This window comes from Lissotriton helveticus, chromosome 3_1 (genome assembly GCF_964261635.1).
Source record: "Lissotriton helveticus chromosome 3_1, aLisHel1.1, whole genome shotgun sequence".
In the NCBI taxonomy this organism is placed as follows: domain Eukaryota; kingdom Metazoa; phylum Chordata; class Amphibia; order Caudata; family Salamandridae; genus Lissotriton; species Lissotriton helveticus.
Genome location: NC_136061.1, coordinates 1,139,287,590 through 1,139,307,975, shown reverse-complemented (window position 1 = coordinate 1,139,307,975; position 20,386 = coordinate 1,139,287,590). Strand labels below are relative to the sequence as shown.

The following is a 20,386-nucleotide window of genomic DNA, read 5'->3' as shown; positions in this document are numbered from 1 at the left end:
TTGATGATCATTGATTGCTAGTGGACTAATGACAAGGGTACCACCCAAATGTACTCAAGAGGCTTAAATATGAACTCCTCAGCAATGGTATTTCATTTAATCCAAGAGGAAGAAATATGTTCCAGTTCAATCTTTCATCTTCTCTCTGATCAATGTCACAGCCTCTAGAAATGCCATTAACATCAATGTGGAAAGTGGCTTATAGGCCCAAGAAAATCAGGATTGTCCACAGCCCTTGACACTAAACTACAAAGACTATCTTTGATATCCACAAGAGCAGATGTTGTCTCAATCAAGGAGTCAACACAAATTAATGGCTTCCAGTAGCCTGTGGCTTTCCAGTGACGTTGCTTGCAGATGGTGGCTTCTTTAATTCATCTTATGATAGACAAAATTAAACATTGTTTAGCATCTTCAAGGCTCAGATGGTGTTGAAATATCATTTTTCAAGATGCACCTGTCTCAAATTTAAGGAAGGAAGGGGCTATGCCAAGATCAAATGTTTGAAGCTGGATCATAGTGACTACAGGGGCCATAGGTTTGTCAGGTCCTCCTGTTCCATTGTCAGCTTTTTCCACTTTTCCAGCGCGATAGGAGTCCATTGTATTGCAAAACCTCCAAAGCAATCCTTCTGTTCCTTGATAAGTGACTTCTTTCGGACATTTGAGGAGAAAAGGAAGAAAAAGCTTGCATACAGACAAGAATGCTGGGTTCTTTAGAGAACTTTGAGATTGCAGAAACAGTGTATCCAGTTTCTTCTATCACTTTAAAAACAACCCATTTCTTTACCCAGCCTATTTTTAGGCGACTCCCTTGGGTTGTTCAGTAGATAAAAGCATTATTAGCTCCATTTCGTTGCAAAGTCCTGCTACTTCCCCTAACCCCCCTAAGTTGAACATATATAACTCATTTTACATAAACGTTTTAGCCGGTGCATTGGGAATCGGGGCCAGTTGGTTAAAAATATATGTAAGAGAAAGATTATATAGTTTCACTGCTTCTTGAAGTATTTCCTTAAAATGATCCACAACAGATCCTTCCTTGGCATAGAAAGCAGAGGTTTTGAGAACATCCTCTACCTCTTTTCTGATACTGGAGGCTCAGAGTTCCCCAAAAATTAGTGATCTATTCAGGGAGGTGGAGGAACAGCTACACTGAAGGTACACATAGTCCAATTTGTGACTTTCTTGTTGTGTGTATATGTTGACTGGATCACTACTTTGTAGTGCATCCATTGTGTTAGCAACTCTTCTGGGCATTGCGCCAACAAGGAAATAACCAAAATTCACCCAAGATTATCATCTGCAGTTGTCCCATTGTGCCACTTCTTGAGGTTGGAACACAATTTGCAAGTTGGAACTCTACATTTTAAAGTTTCAGGGTCTTTAGATAGCCCTACATGAGTGACGCAGCAGTAGTCTAGATACGGGAGAATCAGGGACATGATTATGCTATCAACAGATTCAGCTGAAGTGGAGGAACAGCTTTTCTGAGCAAGCTAAGACTATAGATCATGCCCATCACCACTAGTATGACACAGTATATTTTGCCACAATCAATTACTCTGACAGCAAGCTTGGTTTTGGTTTCCTAAAGTAGGTAATCACATGTAAAGAAAACAGGAGCCATTGGCTTTCTTTATAAAGTATAATGAATTCGTAATGCAAAGCATCTACAGGCTGCTGCAGATGTCCCTGATTCCTTGAGCAGCCACTTTACAGACTCTAACTGTAGCTCTACTGAGCTCAATGTATGCAGATTAAAATGTAATAAAATCCATGTGTTAACTGTACAAGGCAGCTGAAAAGCCTATCAATGGGTGGAGTCTGTGCCTATGTGACAATATATCAGTTTCAACTTTTTTAATGTTCATATATATAAAGTATTTGATACTCAGGCAAACTTGACTGAATTTGTATTTGAAATGTTTTAGAATGCAGGCTTTCAAGGCAGCTATGAGTTTACACAAGCCAATAAGAGCTGAGTTGGCTCAAACTAGCAATGCAAACTTTAGTCAGTGAGTTTGTTGACGAGGTAAATGTGAAACATGCTTTTGATCTTTAAATCTTTTTCATGTTATGTAGCCATAATTTTTTTTACATGTTTTTCAGTCATATTCTGTGTGGTGTAGAAGAATTAGTTAATCTGGATAAATGTATCTGAATGACAGAACAAATAATTTCAACTTACGTCACTTGTGTTGATTAGGTTCACTTTGGCTAGAAGGATCTCAGGAGTATCCGGCATGATGTGAATGTGAGTCTTATCTTTCTCCCAGGCTTCTCTATAAAGTTTCTACAATGGGGAAAATAAAAAAAAATCAGTATACAAAGGGTAAAACAGTATTCTGCATTTTCTTGTCTACTTTAACCTATCTTATGGAAATGCACAAAACGTATTGCCTTATTTAGAGTTGTCAAGCAGTCAGTCACTCTGTCAGAGCAGAAGAGAGATGTTAATTAGCCACCCTTGTGGTAGACCAACCACCATATTTAGAGATCTCCGCCAGGCAAGCTGAGATCTCTGTGACTTCATGTGAGTTCCCTGTATGCCAAACACTAAACAAAATTAGAAGTTTTTGTAAAATATATTTTTGTCGTCCCTGTTTTCCCAAATAACTGCTTTTTTGATTGTGGAGGCAATCCAATTCCCGGTTATCTATTTTCACATTTGTGGAAAAGCCTGTGGGCAGCCAGTTTTCACAGTGACATCATAAATAGGCGGGAGCGGTGAACTTCGCTCCGTTTGCGGAGTTTGCAGAGTTTTCTGCACTCTGCGGAGGTCGCGGAGTGCAGAAAACTCCGCTTCGCAATGTGCAGCAGAGTTTTTTCCCTGCTCCTGATCGTGAACCGTAAGTTCACGAACGCGAACGGTAAGTTCGCGAGCGCGAGCTGCCACATTTCTACCCGAGCGGCAGGAATATCTGCACAAACTGCAGTTTGCACTGCATTCCGCCACTCATGTAACTTCGCGGAGTTCCTCGTCGCAAAACTCCGTGAACTACGCCCAGGCCTAATCATAGACAGGGTGAAGAGAGGGTGTGGCCGGGGAGTAGGGTTCTTCACTGTCATCACCAGAAAGAGCATTTCTGACTAGATACAATCAACTATGTTTCGATGTCTTTTATAATTGCATCTTCACACCCAGGGCTAAAAAGTTACATCACTGAGAAAATGCCCTCTTTTAGTGACTAGTATAAAATGAATTTAAGCAACAAGGGAATCATTGGTCCTGTCACTCTTTACAGGCATTTATTTCTAAGTGAACACCTGGTGGTTCCCCTGACTAGAAATAGAAAGGACAGACCACAAGTTTGGGGGAAAGGGTCTCTGTCAAGTTTGTCCATCAAACTCCAATTAAGGCCACCAAAGTATGTGACATTAATAATTGTTATCTAAAATGTTTATATTTCTGGCTCTATACAAAGATGTGTCAAAATGAGATGTTGCTTTACTGCAGAGCCTGATACATAGTTGACAGACAGAGTATACTTACATCACTGTGTTGCTTGGCGTTGTTCTTTGCCAAAACAATGTCCATTGAGTCAGTCACGCTTGTGAACTTTACGGTGTCTGGGTGCTGTCTGTATTTTTTCTCACTAATGATCTCCATGGCTTTCTTGTTCTTTTCAGCCTCCTGAGATCCGAAGGGAATCCATCCCACACCTTTCATGAACTCATTGTAGTCTGCTTTGTACACATTCTGGAGCAAGCACAAAAGGTTTTAATGAATGAAAACATGCACCCATAATGTTCCAAGTTTGGACTTAAAAATTCCATCTTACACTGAGCTAAACCGAGATTAGCACAAATACATAACAAGAGAATATATGAATGTCTCCACCAAGGATATACATAATATCTCCATTTATTTGTGTGCCAAAGTTTCTTTTAAATGGCAAGTATTGGGCTGCTACAGAGCACTTGCTAATACAAATGAGAGAATGAGAAAGATGGACCCATACCTTGGACACTTCTCAAAAAGAAGAGACACATAACTTTAAGGCAGATGGCCAGTCCACGTTTACATACTAATAACAATGTGTAAATGTAGATGAATTAAGATGCTGGGGCTCTCATTGTGAGATCTTTTATTTCTCTCAGAGCAGTAACTGGGGGTGAAATAAACCCATGTTACCAATAAAAGTGTGCCCTGGCCCAGAATTATCAGGTCTGAATTTTGATTCAGACACCAGGGAGCCTATTCACGATCTGCATTTTCTAGACTGTTTAGTTGGACTACAGTAGTACTGCTCCCTAAAAAATTATATTCACAAACCTTTATGTTCAGAACTCTCTATTCTGTCTAAAGACTTATGGCATAGACTTATGATGAAATACGTGGGATTTAGGGAACAGTAAGAAGTAGAGAGGGCTATTAAAGGTTTTAGGGAGGGACATGCACCTACCCACAAAAAAGTAAGCCCGTTCCTGTTCACAAACTGCACAAAAATAACCCAAAACAGTCATAAATGTACTCCAGCTTAGACCTGGACTAAGTCCAGCACTTCACATGACCAACCACCAGTACTGCAACACCCTCCAATAGAATGTAGTAGAGGCAGGGACTTAAAGGAGTAGCCAACAGGAAACATTTTAAAATACATTTATTTTCACACACACACACACACACTTTTAATTTGATCTTTAAAAGTATATATAAATAGAAAATATATGCTATTTTATTATAAAATATTTGAATAACCTTAAATTATTTATTATTTGAAGTCAATTCTATACATTACTGTTGTTGTTTCTTTACTACAAATTAAAAAAATATAAACATTTAACTTCAGGACGCAATTTTTTATATAAATCTTTAAAGAAAATGCTTGACCTAAATGTAATCTATGTGAATTACTCAGATATTTAATTCAAAATTATGTTAATAGTTTTGCAGCATTTTATATTGTGATCAATATATAAAATAAATATATACAATTAATTTACATTAATGTTTAACATTATAACATTTTAACTATTTTTTTAAAGGTTACTAAACTTTTTAACATATCACTATACTTTACTGCTGGGAGATCTCTGCCCTGATACTAATAGTAACTTTACACCACTCATGAATTTGGCTCCAGCCCATGTGTCAGACAGTGCAGACATATAAGCCTGGAGTACATTTTCACTGAGAAATGCTAAATAGGTGAAAGTAAAAAAATTAATACAAAGTCTTAGAGATAATTTAAGCCCTTAGATTTACCCAATTTATACATTTACCTCCAGAGTCTGTGTCTAACACTTCAACATGAACTGTGTCCACCAGAATTCCCAGTTCCAGCCCCCCTCTGCCCTACCTTTCCCCAGACCAGTGCAGGGAGAGGAGACAATGCTCTACCCAGACAGGAGCAAGCGTGCCCTGGTCAACCCTCACTCCCACTAACACTTCCTGTCTGCTCATAACAGGCAGAATATGATAGCATTTCATTTTTTTCCAAAATGGTGAAAAATGGCCCAGTCACTCTGGGTCCAACCAGTTATTGTCCATTTCGGGTCAAAACTCATAATGGGCAGACGTTGCTATGGAGGTATCTGCATGTAGTTTTGATCTCACTTGCCACTACCCTCCAAGCATGGTAACTCATAATAGCAGCCTGAGTGCCTTAATACAATTTAGTGGCAATACGTTATAGAGAAAATTAGGGACCAGCTAAAATGCTTTTGATTCACAGAATATACAGAAAATACTCTGATATACATTTGATAAACTTTCAAAACTCACTCAAAGTCAATATAAACGTAACTTACGTCACTCTGTATTTCATAAACTTTGCGGGCTTGAACAAACCCAGTTTGATCTGGCAGACATGTCCAGTTGTGCAGAATGCGCCTGTAGTCAACATCACTGACTATGGTCTGGCATTTCTTTGCCAATAGGATGTCCAGCATATCAACAGGCATATTGAAATTGGTCCTAGTCTTCTCAAAGTCTTTCTTGTACTCCCGATTGCTCTGGATCTTCGCCACATGCATGGCCCACACTGACTTTGGATCATCCTGGAGGCTTCGGAATCCCACGTGATGACCTAGTTGCTTACGGTAGGCTGTTTTGTACTTGTACTATAAGTGAGAAAACATATGGCAGCAGAAATGAGTATGTTAATACTAGAACTAGCTTTACTATAATCAGTTTTATAAAACTATTAAAAAGGAAAAACACTGCTACAACAAATAAAGCATGGCATGTGTTTGCTTCGTGATGGCCACATTTAGAGTAAGATGTAGCATTTGCTTTTCAAACACTTGGTAGATGTTGGGTAATTTTTGGAATGGGACATGCAATACCACTAAAATAAATGGTGTCTGTTCTGTTGAAAATATAACATAATACTTTTGTGCATCTACTGTTCACAAAGTAGCAGATAATACCATACTTTGAAGGCAGTAGTGTTTGCAAGATAACATTATCAGAAGGATGTTGTGTCTAATCAGAATACTACCTACCAAAACGGTGTTTATTCGACATACATTAAAAATGCCACCACACATTGAATCTGCCCTGGTTTGGTGGAAATGCTAATTGTCAGGACATAAATACTCAGCATTGTCTTGTCATTGTATGTCAGAATACTGTGGACTGAAATATCATCTGACATACACAGAGACCTAAATACCATTTAAAAAATAGAGTTCCATTGAGTAAACTTTTTGCATTGTTATCAAAGGGGCGATATTTTTATAAAAGATATTTAGGACATGATACTTATGTCAGACGATATTCTGACCACAATAATCCAGCACCATACTGCTTTAATAATATAATTTTCTTGCAGCTGTAAACAATGATCAGAGCATTTAATCGTTTTCAACCCATATTTGTGTGGGTGAAGAACTTCTCATTTTCGCATCTCTCTTCATGTCTCATATTATTCTGCATGTTACTACCTTATGATGAAAGTTATCAGATTTTCAGACTTATGCTTAAGTTAACCTCTCCTATACTTCTTTTCATAGGCCTTACTTTCATACTAGAATATTTCAATCTACAATGGTTCTCTTGTCACGTCGACTTGTGGTGCTGAAATGAAGAATCTGGAATACTATTCCGGAGAAGTACGCCCTCTCCCTTTTCCGCTCTTTATTCAATCTCTTCAATCCTGCTTCTACTTCCCCCAAACACAGTTAATTTCTTGTCTCTGTCCATTTCATGTTCTCTCATAGGTTTGATTTTGAGCCTTCTTACTGGTGGTATTGCAGTTTCTCCTTTCCTTGATGGAGCTGTTCTTCCATCCTCCAACCATTACTGTGTTTCTGCTCTAGTATGTATTTATTCTGGAATAACAACTCTACATCGTCACCCTTCTCCACCTGAGTTTCCCTTATATTTCTTCATGCATTGGTCAGTTCCTTCACTAAATCTCCTTTAATCCAAAAAGTTATCGCCATGATTAATGCATTTTGAGGTTTGTGTATGGTCTATGGGAATATTAGCGGTATTGCTATAATCCAGTCTAGACTAGAATAGTGCATTTACCACTGTCACATGATGTTTAGAGTCAGTAAAGGCCAAAAGTGGTTTTAACATTTAAAGTTGCCAAAACAAGACTTTTCTAACCCTGGTTGTTCAAAGATAAATCAGCATCAACATAAATACCAAGGTTGCAGACTAAGCTCACTGGTAATGAGAAACTGGCCATCATGTGCAGCTAAAAATGTCCTAATGGATAACTATTTTGTAATTTAGTTCAATGTTCACCCTGAAATGTCTCTTGGTACTATCAGAAAGCTGAACATCGTGCCAGAGGGAAATAATAGAGAGGATGTGGGGAAACAGCAAGGCCTTGTGTTTTTCCAGTATTTTAACACAGCAGGTTAAGCCCGTTTTCTGGGAATGGAATCCTATGGCATAGCACCCGGTACTCTGAGAGATCGGCTTGCCCAAAGTTTTAACCTGAATTGAGGTACCTGAAAAATAAGTTGTGATATCGATCTTAAGTATCTACATGGGATGAACCTTTGACAGTTCTTATTAGCAGATGGAAAACACAGTGGATAGTGCATGCCTACTCAAAAACAATTCTCTTGTCAACTGACAATCAATACAGTGGTTTGGGACCCCCTGCAATATGATTGAATTTTCAGTGACCCGGCATACTGCAGGTGCAGCATTCTGGGCAGTCTTAAGTTGCCTAATATTCTCTTGACTTTTGGGAAGTTTCAAGATGGAATGAATTGCCAAACTCCATGTGGGAATGCATGAAAGCATTTACTGTGATCACTCCAACAGAAAGGGAAACATTATACACAGAGACTTAAGGTAGAAGGAACAGCATCTGGTCACCAATGCTTCTTGAGAATAAAGATTGCGCTTGCAATCAAGCAGAATACCCAGGAAAGGGTATGACATATTTCCTGGAAGAAATACCTGCCTTTAGCCATCCAACCTCTGTGCCACTTGGAGGACTTCTATTTTGATTATATTAATCTTTAAAAAACTCTTTTTCATTCAGACTTTGACTAACTGGGTAGACTTTGGATAAGAAAGGTGATTGTGTCTAATCTGACAGTCACATGACCCAACAAACTGCTTTCCCTCCAAATGCCAAGGAAAATAGGTGGCAGATTAAAAACTGATAGTTGATGGTTGTGTAAGCCACTGGTAGGTCTAACAATATAAGGATTTTGCAATTGATTGCAAAACACCTACAACTGAATGAACTATTGAATCGGGCACTAGTCCAGGATGGTAGCCCTGTTTTTAATGATCCAACAGGCCAACAGTTTCACCAAAGGTTTAAAGTTGACAATTGGCTTTCCTCTTCATTAGTTAGTTAAACATGAAATGGCAGTAGATCGATTGGCCTGAAATTAGAAGGATTCAATATAGCCAAACTAATTTTCTTCAATAATAGATGCTTATCAACAAGCAGGTTGGAGGAAGAATTAATGATCAGTTAGAGCAAAGCAGCAATTATTTCATGACTTATATGTCAAGCAAATGCGCAAAGACCCAAGGGTTTACTAGATTAGATTAATTTAACAGCTTCAAGGATTGACAATGGCACAAACTCCATAAGAGCGCTGACTGAGGAGCGATGGCTATTTTTTAAGTGGTTTCAGTCTTAGTACACATATGTTGATTAAGTTCTCTTCTCATTTTTAAATCTTTTCCTAGAAATAATTGCCAGTCACTGTACCAGCTCCGAATAAGTAAAAAGCTTTCATTTACAGCCTCAAGATTTGCTAGGGAGTCTAATATTTAGAATAATGCTTTAGAAGAATATGGAACTGAACTGATTTACCCACATAAGATGATTTCTTAGCCAAATGACTGTTCTGCGTGTATTTCCACATTTGCTGGATGTAAGCACATTTATCCTTTGGCAGATATTTGCATCACCATGCCTTTTACAGCTGCAGCAACAGAATCTTATGTTGCAGGTGCTCTTCTATAAACCATTTATAACTGTCATATTAGGGCTTGATAGTATGTGTAGTGGAGAATGCTTAGCTAAAGCAGACTTACAAATATCATTATAATTAGCAGGACTAGAATCTAGGCAACCAACACCGTAATGTGGCTAGTCATTACCCAGTGATGGCGAGTAAATCATCTTACAGCATGCCTGTGTCCACATATTTCAGTTGGACCTTCCCACTTCTTTTGTAAGTTGTCACAGTGAAAGTCCCATATTCATTACCCAGCATTTTTGTTCACAGTGCCTCAATATGATTGTATTGTAGTGGTGCTTGAGACTTAGTTCAGAAAACAGCTCAAAAATTGGCTGTATCCCCACAGACATTACTTGTTATGCATCCCAAAGACTGGTGCAACCTCACGCTATGACTGATATAGTGCTGTGAAGCCTTAGGGTTGCTACGCGCTTTCGAAATCCACAAAGCAATGCTTGCATTGCATTATCCTACCCTTGACAATGCCCAATGTGTCTTCAGATTTTTCAGTTAGTAGCTACTCCATGTGTTGTGCATAGTTTAGAGAATACTGTAATTTAAACGTAGTGTGTATTGGTGTTGTGTGTGAATGTGTACTCCTATTGTATTGCACCAAGACTATAGCAAAAGATTAAGGCTTGGAATGAGGAGAAAAGCAGCATGATAGATGGGATCCCATAGTTTAATGTAAGCTGAGATCAGCCGGAAATGATGATGGTATCAACACAAAAATAATTCACTATTCTTAGCAGTGGTTGATTTGTTTTTGTGAAAGGCTGGCTTTGTATGATTTTCTTTGGATTCCAAGTATACCAAAGGAGGCTCAAGCTATCTCTAGTTTACCTTCTTCCCTCTATACAATAATTAGATTTCGATTTCTGTCTCACTGCTTCCTTTTGCACATTCACATGCACATGTCACAATCCTTGGATTTGAGGGGCAGTTGAGGGGCGATCCTAATGTTTGCAATTTGCAGCAATGCTTTTGAGGATCACCAAACTGTACACTTACGATACAGACAAAATATAGCAAAATCAAGACGAAAGAATATAATCTGGTCAAGAAGTTTGACGTACAGGGGCATATGCACAAGGGGATTGTGCCACCGGACGTTTCTGTGGCGCAATGCCCTGCACCATATTTACAAAGCAAAAAAGGATTGTTTATGTGAAGGAAAGTGTCCCTTCCTGCACATAAACACTCATCCCTGCGACGTGAGTACCCTTGCCCTATGCGAAGGGTACCTTCACTGGCGCTAGGCAGCTATTTTTAGTGCCAGCACATGGGAAAACACAGTATAGTTATTCTCCAGAGAGCAAGTGGTACGAAACTCCATGGCCCTCTCATTCAAATACAAATATTACTTACATCACTAGCAATGTCCCTGGAAGCTCTGGCAGCTGTTATAGAAATGGCATCAGGTCGAAGGTCATAGCCTTTCTTTATCGCTTCTTGCCATCCAAGCTTGTATTGTGACTAAAAGAAGAAAGAGAACAGAAATAGCATGTTAGATAATAATCACGTTTTGTACAAGACACCCTCTATGGTAGTAGTGTGCTGTAATTTCACTGTAAATAACATATTTATTATTTCCCAACTTATAGCTACTCAATTTAGCAAACTCTGAAGGGTGAAGGGCTGCATAAGACCTGCTAGGTTTGGACAGTTGAATGAAGTCACACATACCAATTTAAGTAGTGGAAACACGATATTCTTGGCCTAATTCACACAGCTTTACTGAAAAGTCAGTAATTTGCTCACTGTAGATGTACATCTTTCATTTAAGCAAGTCTCCAACTTTTTAGGGATTCACAAAGATCTTCTTAACAATGCTCGAAAATGTAAGTTATAGATTCTTATGTGTGCTTCTGTTTTCTTATGTGGATTCTAGCTGTGGCAGACTGGTGCTTAGGAACACTGAGCATAGGACCTAAAAACAGAACAGTACCTTCCCTGAACACATCTACTTTGCGAGCTAGATCATCAAATAGCTAACAGTATTGTAGGAAGCTGATTTCCACAATTCCTCAGCAAAGTAAGATTGGGGTGCACAGAGATGATTGCTACTGCGCCTTTAAGAGAGCTTAGATAAGAAGTGGCAGGAGGTGGGAACGTGCCATCATTTCATTTATATAACTTCCATGTGTTCCATCACTGCACAAGCTGCACACCTCACCAGTGCACAATATGCATGTTCACATGCTGTTCATGCTATATTTTGCTAGAGTGAGTCTTGGTAAACAACCCCTATAACTTTTGAGAAAGAGCGAGAAGGTTTGCTTTGTGTGATGAGTGAAACAACTAGCAAAGTCACATGATGAGTGGAATTGTCAGAAAGGCAATTGCCACCAATTTACATATTTAACACTGTGCAACTTGTACCTATGTGAGATTTGAAGTGGGCTTGAGTCACCGCGATACATCACCTTAGCACTGCTCTTCCCTGATGTAGCTCAGACCGTAGCCTTGGACAGAGTGGTTTTTGGGTCTACCTCACCCGATGAAAAGCAAAGCAACTGCATAGGAAAGTGTTCTGTCTTTTTCATTATTTGGATTTCTCCCTATTCCTTATGTGGTATGTTATTGAATGTGCTTTAGGTAACCATTACCCTTTTTTATAATAAAATGCATGCTAAAACCTTATCCCAATGGTTTGTCTTAGTTTATTGTAGTTTGTCAGAGTTGCAAAATCACACATTACTCAAGGTCTCAGAGTCTGTACTTTGGGACCCATACAGTTTTTTCCAGGTTTGATTGTTTCTTAATAGTAGACACATCGGATGGGAAAATGACCGCCTATCAAAGACACCTGAGGGTTGCAGACAATGTACAGACATTTTTTAATGCCAAAGTACATTTTAATTTTTTTTAATGTATTCATTACTTCCATCTGGTGCAGCTCCTTCCTCAACACTACACAGAAAAACAGAGGTGGTTCCTGCCAAGGCACTTGTGGTTGTGAATGTCTACAAGCATATATATTTTTAGATGTTCGCGGAATTCTGGTCTAAGGCCAATCATGAAAAAAATATCCACCCATAGTTGCCATCCTCAATATAATGGGCATACTGTTGGGAAGCTTGTCAGTTCAGACATTTTGAGAGGCTTCTCAAAGGTCGTTCTTTCCCTCTAGAAAAGACGACTCCAGCTTGTTGATTACTCTCAACACAAATGATCGGATTTGTGCCTTGATCCATTGTCTACCATATGCCACATTAAGAGCCACACACACAAGCTCACCTCCAAATGGCATCCAAAGGCCTTACCTGACTGTACGTGACCTTGTTCTGCTTGGCCAGCAAAATTTCTGGGGTATCTGGCATCACATGAATTGAGGTCTTATCCTTCTCCCATGCACTGGTGTATGAATGCTGTCAAAAAAGGACAATCAAATAAGACATTGATGTAATCAAAGTATTGAAACCCATCCCTCACACACACACATATATAAACAAATATGTGTGTGTGTGTAAAAATAAACAAGATGTAGAACTTATGAATACATTTGAGGATTCCTAATGCATATGGAAGTCGTCATTTCTTTCTTACTAAATTGAAATATGAGTGGTTTTCTATAGACTGGTGCATGTAGAAGATGGTAAGTAGTTATTACTCATCATGTTATTACACTAAATCACTCAGTAGAGGTCTCCTTGAGTGGAAACAGTTGGAACAACGTGGGCAGAGCCACACGTGTACTAACTATGCAAGCGCTACCACGCTTACCTGTACCACTCATATGCCTTAACCACGTGGTTAAGGCAGTGCGCGGTCTAGCTTCTGGCTGCAGCTTGGAGAAAGCAGGAAGTCGCCCGGAAGAGAAGACGCAGTGAGGTAAGTGGGTAGTTTAATGGGTTGGAGGGTAGGATTGTCGTTTTCAGGGCTGGGTTGGGGGCGTTTTCAGGGCTGTAGGGGCCAGGGTCGTTTTCAGGGTTGGGGGGTCGAGTCGTTTTCAGCTCTGGGGGGCTCAGGTCACTATCAGAGTTGCGGAGGGGGAAGTTTTCAGGAGGGTCGGGTAGTTTTTTTTATTAGGGGTTAGGGTATTAGGCCTAAGGGCAGAGGAAGGGTTGGGGTAGTTTTAGGGACAGCACAGGGGTAGGAGGGGGTCGGGGTAGTGTATGCTAAGCGACAGGGTTTTAGGGCTCAGGGAGGGGAATGGGTAGTCGGGGTAGTTTTAGGACTTAGGGGAGGGTGGGGTCATTTTTTCAGGGCTAGTGGGTGGGCGCGGGGTCGTTATTTAAAACAGGGGTTAGGGTTTTAGACCTAAGGGCAGTGGAAGGGGTGGGGTAGTTTTAGGGTCAGTGAAGGGTAGAAGGGGGTCATAGTAGTGTATATTAGGGTTAGGGATAGCATGGGGGTTAGAGGGGGTCGGAGTTTTTGGACCTCAGAGCGGGGGGGGGGCAGATAGGGGGTTTGGAGCTTAAGGCGAGGGGAGGGGGTCTCGACCTTAACCATGCATACTCCTTTACCATTCATGCCTTTACCATGAAAGTCTGTGGTAAATGCATGCATGGGAAAGGAATGCTTGGTTAAGACACATTCATGGTTCAGGTATGCGTGGTTTAGCCAAGAGTGCCTCTATCATACAACCCTCATTGAGATCTTCTATGTACTGAGGCTTGTATTGCATGATTGATATTCAAGAAGATATTGTGGGAATAAGTCGTACTATATGGGCCATAACACTCTTATCAATAGTTGTATTGACGTACTTTTAAAGACCAAACACCAGTCGTTTATTGCTACATGTAAGTAAGAAATTCAAATAGTTTAGAAAATCAAATACCGTGACTGCAAAATAAATCAAAAATGTGGCTGCTGAGTTTTTTGAATATCTTTAGATAATCATTTGCTCCTACCCTGTTCATAGTTTGCGCATTCTGCTTGGCGAGCTCCATGGGTATGGCGTCCATCAAGCTGGTGAAGCGGAAGTTGCTTGGGTGCTGACGGTACTTGGCTTCGCTCAAGATTTCACTTGCTTTTCTCGACTTCTCAACATCGAGTGAACCCAATGGACTCCAGCCAATGCCTTTGTACCATGAATTGTAGTCAACTTTATATTCATTCTACCGAAAATCAGATGGGGAAAGAGAACATTATTACAAACTCATCGCATCTGAAAGAAAGCAATCACAGTCTATAGGCAAATATGACAGTGAAGCTGAAAGAAGATGCCACACAAAGGCAGCATCATCTTACATTGCTCTGAATTTGACTCATGTTCTTTGCAAGTTGCATGTTCATCGCGTCTGGCAGAAGGAAGTAGTTATGAATGAGTTTCTTGTAGTTTGTGTTAGAGATGGCGGCCTGGGCTGCCTTGGCAGCGATGACACTGAACATGGTGACGGGGGTGTGGTACTTGGTCTTGGTTTTTTCATAGTCTTTTCTGTACTCTCGATCAGACTGCATCTTTGCAACGTGCATGAAGTGAACCAACTTAGGATCATCTTGCAGACTGCGGAAGCCAACCATCTTGCCTTTGTCCATTTCGTAGCTGTGTTTGTACTTGTACTAAAGCAAAAGGAAACAATTTCAATGCAACTCATCATTTACAATTCATCCGCTTGCATTGCATTAATTGACAAGAAGGGTTTGGCATGCAGAAAGCACGAAGCTACATCTATGATAAGATATTAATTAATCTATATGGCCCCCACGAGAAATCTGTCCAAGAAGACCTAACAATTCACATTCAAATGTAGCAATGGATGCATCATCTAAGTATAAATTAAGCAGGAGAACTTTACGGGAAAAATTACAAAGTATTTGCATTCCTAATGCGGGACTGAATAGCTCTTTGCTGCTAGAACCCAAAAGAGCCTTTAGGCATGCAGCAGGACTAGACATGGGAATGTTAATTCAGCAAACCCTTACTGTGAATGTGATTTGGTAGAGCACTGGTGGAGTTCACTGTAGTGTATACACCAACAAGCTTTCCTGCTTACACCCAATAGATGTCTGCAGTATCTGAATCCTGCTCTTGTTTTTGTTTATTCATACATTCTGAGTGCCTTTTTGAATGTGTCCGAAAGAACATGTTAGTGGTATACACGACAAAAGGACATCAACATAACTGTTGTCTCCCCGCCTTGGTCCTAGTGCCACTTTCTTGGGTCTTACTTTAACTCCTCTCTAATGCTCTACCTCCTGTGCTCCTCTTTAACTCAATGGCAACTCCTGTATATCACCCTCTGCTCTCTCCCTTCACGGAATTTATATTCCAACCCCCCTGCTTCTTCCTCCTAATCTCCAAATCATTGTTTCCTTTCCTTCCTCTTAACTTAGCTAATAAACTCTTGCTGTCTTGGTTTACATTTGTTCTGCCTCCTACTGTTCCAGTACAGTTCTTCCACATTCACTTAAAAAAGCGAGATAAACATGAATTTTAAAGGGGAGCAGAAAATAGCTATTTCATGTGGTCATCACTAATATCACATGTCCCCTGACATGGTCCCAAGTTAATGGTACAGGCATTTGTTGCAGGGAGGTAAAAACATGCTATGCCTGCCATTGCCTGATGTTGTTTGGTCTATGGAATGAATGCACACATTTTCTATATGTACTACTCACGTCGCTTGCAATGTCCCTAGACGCTTTGGCAGCTTTGATGGCGATGGCGTCCACTCTGAGATCATATCCTTTCTTCTTATCCTCTTCCATGGCACGTCTGTATTTTTTCTATGAAAAGAAAAGAAGCACCAATCATGGCAATTTCAGCATTACTCATTTTGTTCATGTGTGGTGCAAAAGTGTGTTATTTATTTCCATTTGCTTTTACAGTGGGTCAAAAGTTGTGTTTTATTTTGTCTCTACGAGCAGTCTGGTGTGCAAATGTGCACATTTGATATAAACTAGTCATGTTTTCTTTATTGAGAAACTGTTGTGCATTTTGATTATGTGTGTACTCTATTATGTGCCATGCTTGCATTATACTGGTATGTTTAAGGAACTATTGGTCCGACATAAACATGAAGGACATACAACTGTTCTGGCTGGGTTGCTTGTTATAAAATGAAATGGGAAATAGTTGGTGTTTGTAAGTTTAAATGAAGTAATCAGGCCAAAACTACACATTCTAAGTAAGCATGGTGGAATCTCAAGAGAATTCACTAACCCTGGGCGAAGTACTACGCTACCCTCGCGTAGTTTGCGAAGTTTGCGCTACTTCGCACTAAGTGAATTGCACGCAGCACAGTGCAAACACGCGTAGCATAGCGGTCACTTTTTGCTTGCTCGTGGTCCTCAACGTCAAGTTGGCGACTGCGAATGAGCAAAATGACATCCCGGGGAGACTTTTTCCTCATTTGTGATCAGCAACATCAAGTTGCGATCACGAGTGTGGAAAATAAACCTCCCGGCGAGATTCTCAACGCGGGGAGGTCAGGTTTATCATTGCGAGTGGTCGCGTATGCTCGCGACCGCTCGCAATGAGAAACTACCAGTCTGCTTTGAAAAAGCTGCTGCTCAAGTAGAAATCTACTCGAGCGGCAGAAAACGACCGCCTGCACTGTGCAAGATGCGGTTTGCACTCATTGCACAATGCGGACAAGCATCCGGCACTGTGCAATCCGTGCCAACAGCATTTTGCACAGTGCACTATGCAGTTTAAGTAGTTAGGCATAGCTCGCGTGGTGCACTTCGCGTAGCTACGCGTAGCGGCACTAGGCGAACTATGCCCAGGGTTAGAATTCACACCATGTGCTCCGTGACGCTCTTACTGGCTGACACCGAGCTTTGCCTGCTCCAGTTGGTAATGTGACTGCAACTGGGATCTACCACTTCCATGTGAAATTAGAAACGATGTTAGCAGGCCAGTGAATCTATCACACTTCTTTCCAGTTGGGTTGCCAGGGTTTTGTGTACATGCCAAATGAAATGGCACCGATCAAGTTAAATCAATTTTATTTAGGAAGTTTACCAAGATGATAAAATCACTCTATAAGCATAAAATAAGTGACTCATATGTGCGCCTGTGTAGACACATCTATGATAGAAATGATTTTTCAGTGGCTAATGATGTTTTCTAAAGTTGGATACTAAGGACAGAAACTTCCTTGATGCTTCTCATAAATGAAATGTTAATGTAATCTCTATTCTTAACATAAACTTTAGTGATGATATTTTTGATAGCCAAGGAACACGCTTTCTACATCTTTTTTCCAATATGAAGGACATTGACTTTGAGTTAGTGATTGTGATGAATTTATTTAGGCTTGATTCTCCCTTGATTCTGTCCTATGTGTTTGAGGCATTCTGGGGTGGAGATCAAGATTATTTAGGACTGCTAACACTTACATTTAGGAATATCATGCAAGATTCCAATTGCCCCTTGTTTGCATTTGGTGTCATTTGGCACTAGAGTGTCATGGAAAGTCAGATCAAGTTATTAGAGTAGATCCGGCTTTGTGTGAAAACCTGCTGGTATTTGCATGGCTTCTGCCCTATTACAGCCCTTTTGCATACATTACAGGGGGCTGGCTCTCTATGGTGCAAAGTTTTTCGCACTGTCATTTGCGTGGTTTTCAGTCACATGAGACCCAGTGCAAACATCGGTTCCTCAATGTCTTTCATCCTAAAACGGGCATATGTTTTTCCTCTATAAGACTTTTGCATGTTAGTGGAGACTGTTACCATCTGTATTTCTACCTTCATGGAGGCCTGACACATACACACCACTTTGTCATACAAATGAACATAGGTGTATTTTGGATCCACCCATATGTGCCGAGTGGCTGTTGGATTCATATTCACTTAATTGAGAGATGTTCAACTCTCACAAGCAGAACCTATACAACTTTGACTCATGTTCTCTATATACCTTCTACTTTTATAGTGACTCTCCTAGGGTCTGACCTCAAGGGCTGGAGACAATACTCAAGATGGTGGTCATACAAACTAAACTTATTTTCTTATTCATTTGTGGAAGTGCAGCAGAAAGTATTCACATTGCAATGTCTAAATGAAAATTCCTGTATTATTATCAGCAAACTAAATATCAGTCACATGGGACATGGATTGAAATCAGGCATTCATTCTCAAGAATGCATGGATTTTAATTTCCCAAGTCATAATAGCTGACATGTTTGCTGAAATTCCCTCTTTGGAATGACGTGTGTTGCAGATTGAATGTAATGCCCCCCAACAATTCAGAGATTTCAGTTCTGTGTCCTGAATGCTACTTCGGGACCATATATATATATATATATATTTTTGTTGGCAGTTTTATGTAGTCCGAACTTGGCCCAACGCCTTTAGTGCACTTTACATGAGCAGCAAATTACATTACACAAGGCCAGAATTTTTTAAAATTATTATTATTTTGTATGCAGTGGAAAAGTCTGTGTGATTTGCGCAGTATCACAGGATAGTGAGCCTTTGACAGGACCTTTTTCTCCATTTCCAAAGTCAGGAGCTCTTGCCGTTAGGCCACATCTCCTTCAACTTTAGCAGGGCATCATTGGAGTCTCTTAATAAATGGAGCGTAGTACCTTTAACCTTCAAAAAATGTCATCAACAGCCTATCAATGGAGTGTAAGGCGATAGCACCAGCATTCCGGCCGGTAGCCAGTCCTGATATTTCACATGACAATGGTGGCTGTGGGTGCCATGCTACATCATACATACATCATAGTGTTTTACATAGGATAAGTGCCCCTACTTAGGTTCTTAGAACTAAACATTGATGGCAGAGCTTGCCCCATACCCAAAGCCATGTATGGTTCATGTTCTTACCTCGCTAACGTTAGCCGCATTGGATTTCGCCAGCAGAATTTCAGGCAAGTCTGGCATCAGATGGATCTTTGTCTTATCTTTTTCCCAGGCCTCTTTGTAAAGGTGCTAGATAGAAAAATATTAGAAATAAATAATAAGTAACTCTAAATATCTGTATTATCTATAATCAAGAGAAGAATTTGGGGATGGGCAGGTGTGCTTGGAGTAGGCGCAGTGATTAGAGAGTCTGGTAAAGCAGAAAGGTAACATTTGTTTTTCCCATGCTTGTGTTTGAAGGTTGTGCATGGGATCATCTTTGAACCATTTGCATTTGTGAAAGAGCGCAGCATTATATACAGGTCAAACATATCTGCAGCATTATTCTTCTCCACTCTTTGGAATCTTTAGATATTTAGACCATACCCCAATTTGGGATTCACAGGCATCCAGGCCAGCCCCCACCAGCGACTTCCCCTCTCAACCTGCATAATGTCATCAGTAACACTTTCACATATCACAGAGCACTGAGGGCTAATATGGTAATGTGATACAGTAACTTATCCAATATGTCCTTTTATGGACCCCATACATTTGGCATTTCTGTACCCCAATTCATGGACTCCTCTATGAACACAGGCCTATATACCGTCCTTCGCCCTCACTTACGTCTGTGGAAGTGACAACCCTTTCCTTATGAGCAGAACCTTACTAGTCATAGCAGGGTGATATACACATTTAACATGTTGAGTGCACAACAGATGCTTACTTCTTGACAGCAGCAGTATACTTCTTTTGAAACTACATTAAAAAGAAATGCCATTACTTTCTGTTGCAATTGTGTTGGTTCCAGGCATTTGGTACACATTGGATGCACATAGGCATGAATGTAATTTCTTGGAATGAAATGCATATTTTCTAATTAAAGTTATATTTCTACATGAGTTCAGTTTTGATATGTTATTTTTGTTTGTATGATATTTATAAAGCTACTTCTACATTCTTAAGTGGGCTGAAATTATTTTAGAATAAGCAGATACACCTTCCTGGTAAAAGGTGAAACCTTGGCATGTGGCCAGAGTAAGGCCATTCACATCCACATAGGCCCAGATTATATAGTGCTCCGCCCAACACCAGATCCAATTTTACTGGTTGGAAAATCCAGTCCTATAAAATAACCCTTTGCCTGCAAGCACAAACAGGCCTCAGCCAGAACCCCTGCTGACACCCATCTTAAATTTGTGAGACACTGAAGACTCCTCTCTGACAGTTCAGTC

At 40.2% G+C, this 20,386-nt stretch overlaps 1 protein-coding gene across 1 annotated transcript in view; it reads right to left on the bottom strand.

Annotated features, from left to right (window-relative positions):
- Window positions 1–20,386, bottom strand: part of NEB (nebulin) — a 385,643-nt gene that overhangs the window by 220,983 nt on the left and 144,274 nt on the right. Inside the window, exons 37-45 of the mRNA XM_078681747.1 lie at window positions 19,134–19,238; window positions 15,972–16,079; window positions 14,601–14,912; window positions 14,261–14,467; window positions 12,668–12,772; window positions 10,770–10,877; window positions 5,757–6,068; window positions 3,496–3,702; window positions 2,191–2,295 (exon numbers count right to left, since the gene is read on the bottom strand). Coding sequence (XP_078537873.1) covers window positions 2,191–2,295; window positions 3,496–3,702; window positions 5,757–6,068; window positions 10,770–10,877; window positions 12,668–12,772; window positions 14,261–14,467; window positions 14,601–14,912; window positions 15,972–16,079; window positions 19,134–19,238 — 1,569 coding nt within the window. The remainder of the gene's footprint in view (window positions 1–2,190; window positions 2,296–3,495; window positions 3,703–5,756; window positions 6,069–10,769; window positions 10,878–12,667; window positions 12,773–14,260; window positions 14,468–14,600; window positions 14,913–15,971; window positions 16,080–19,133; window positions 19,239–20,386) is intronic.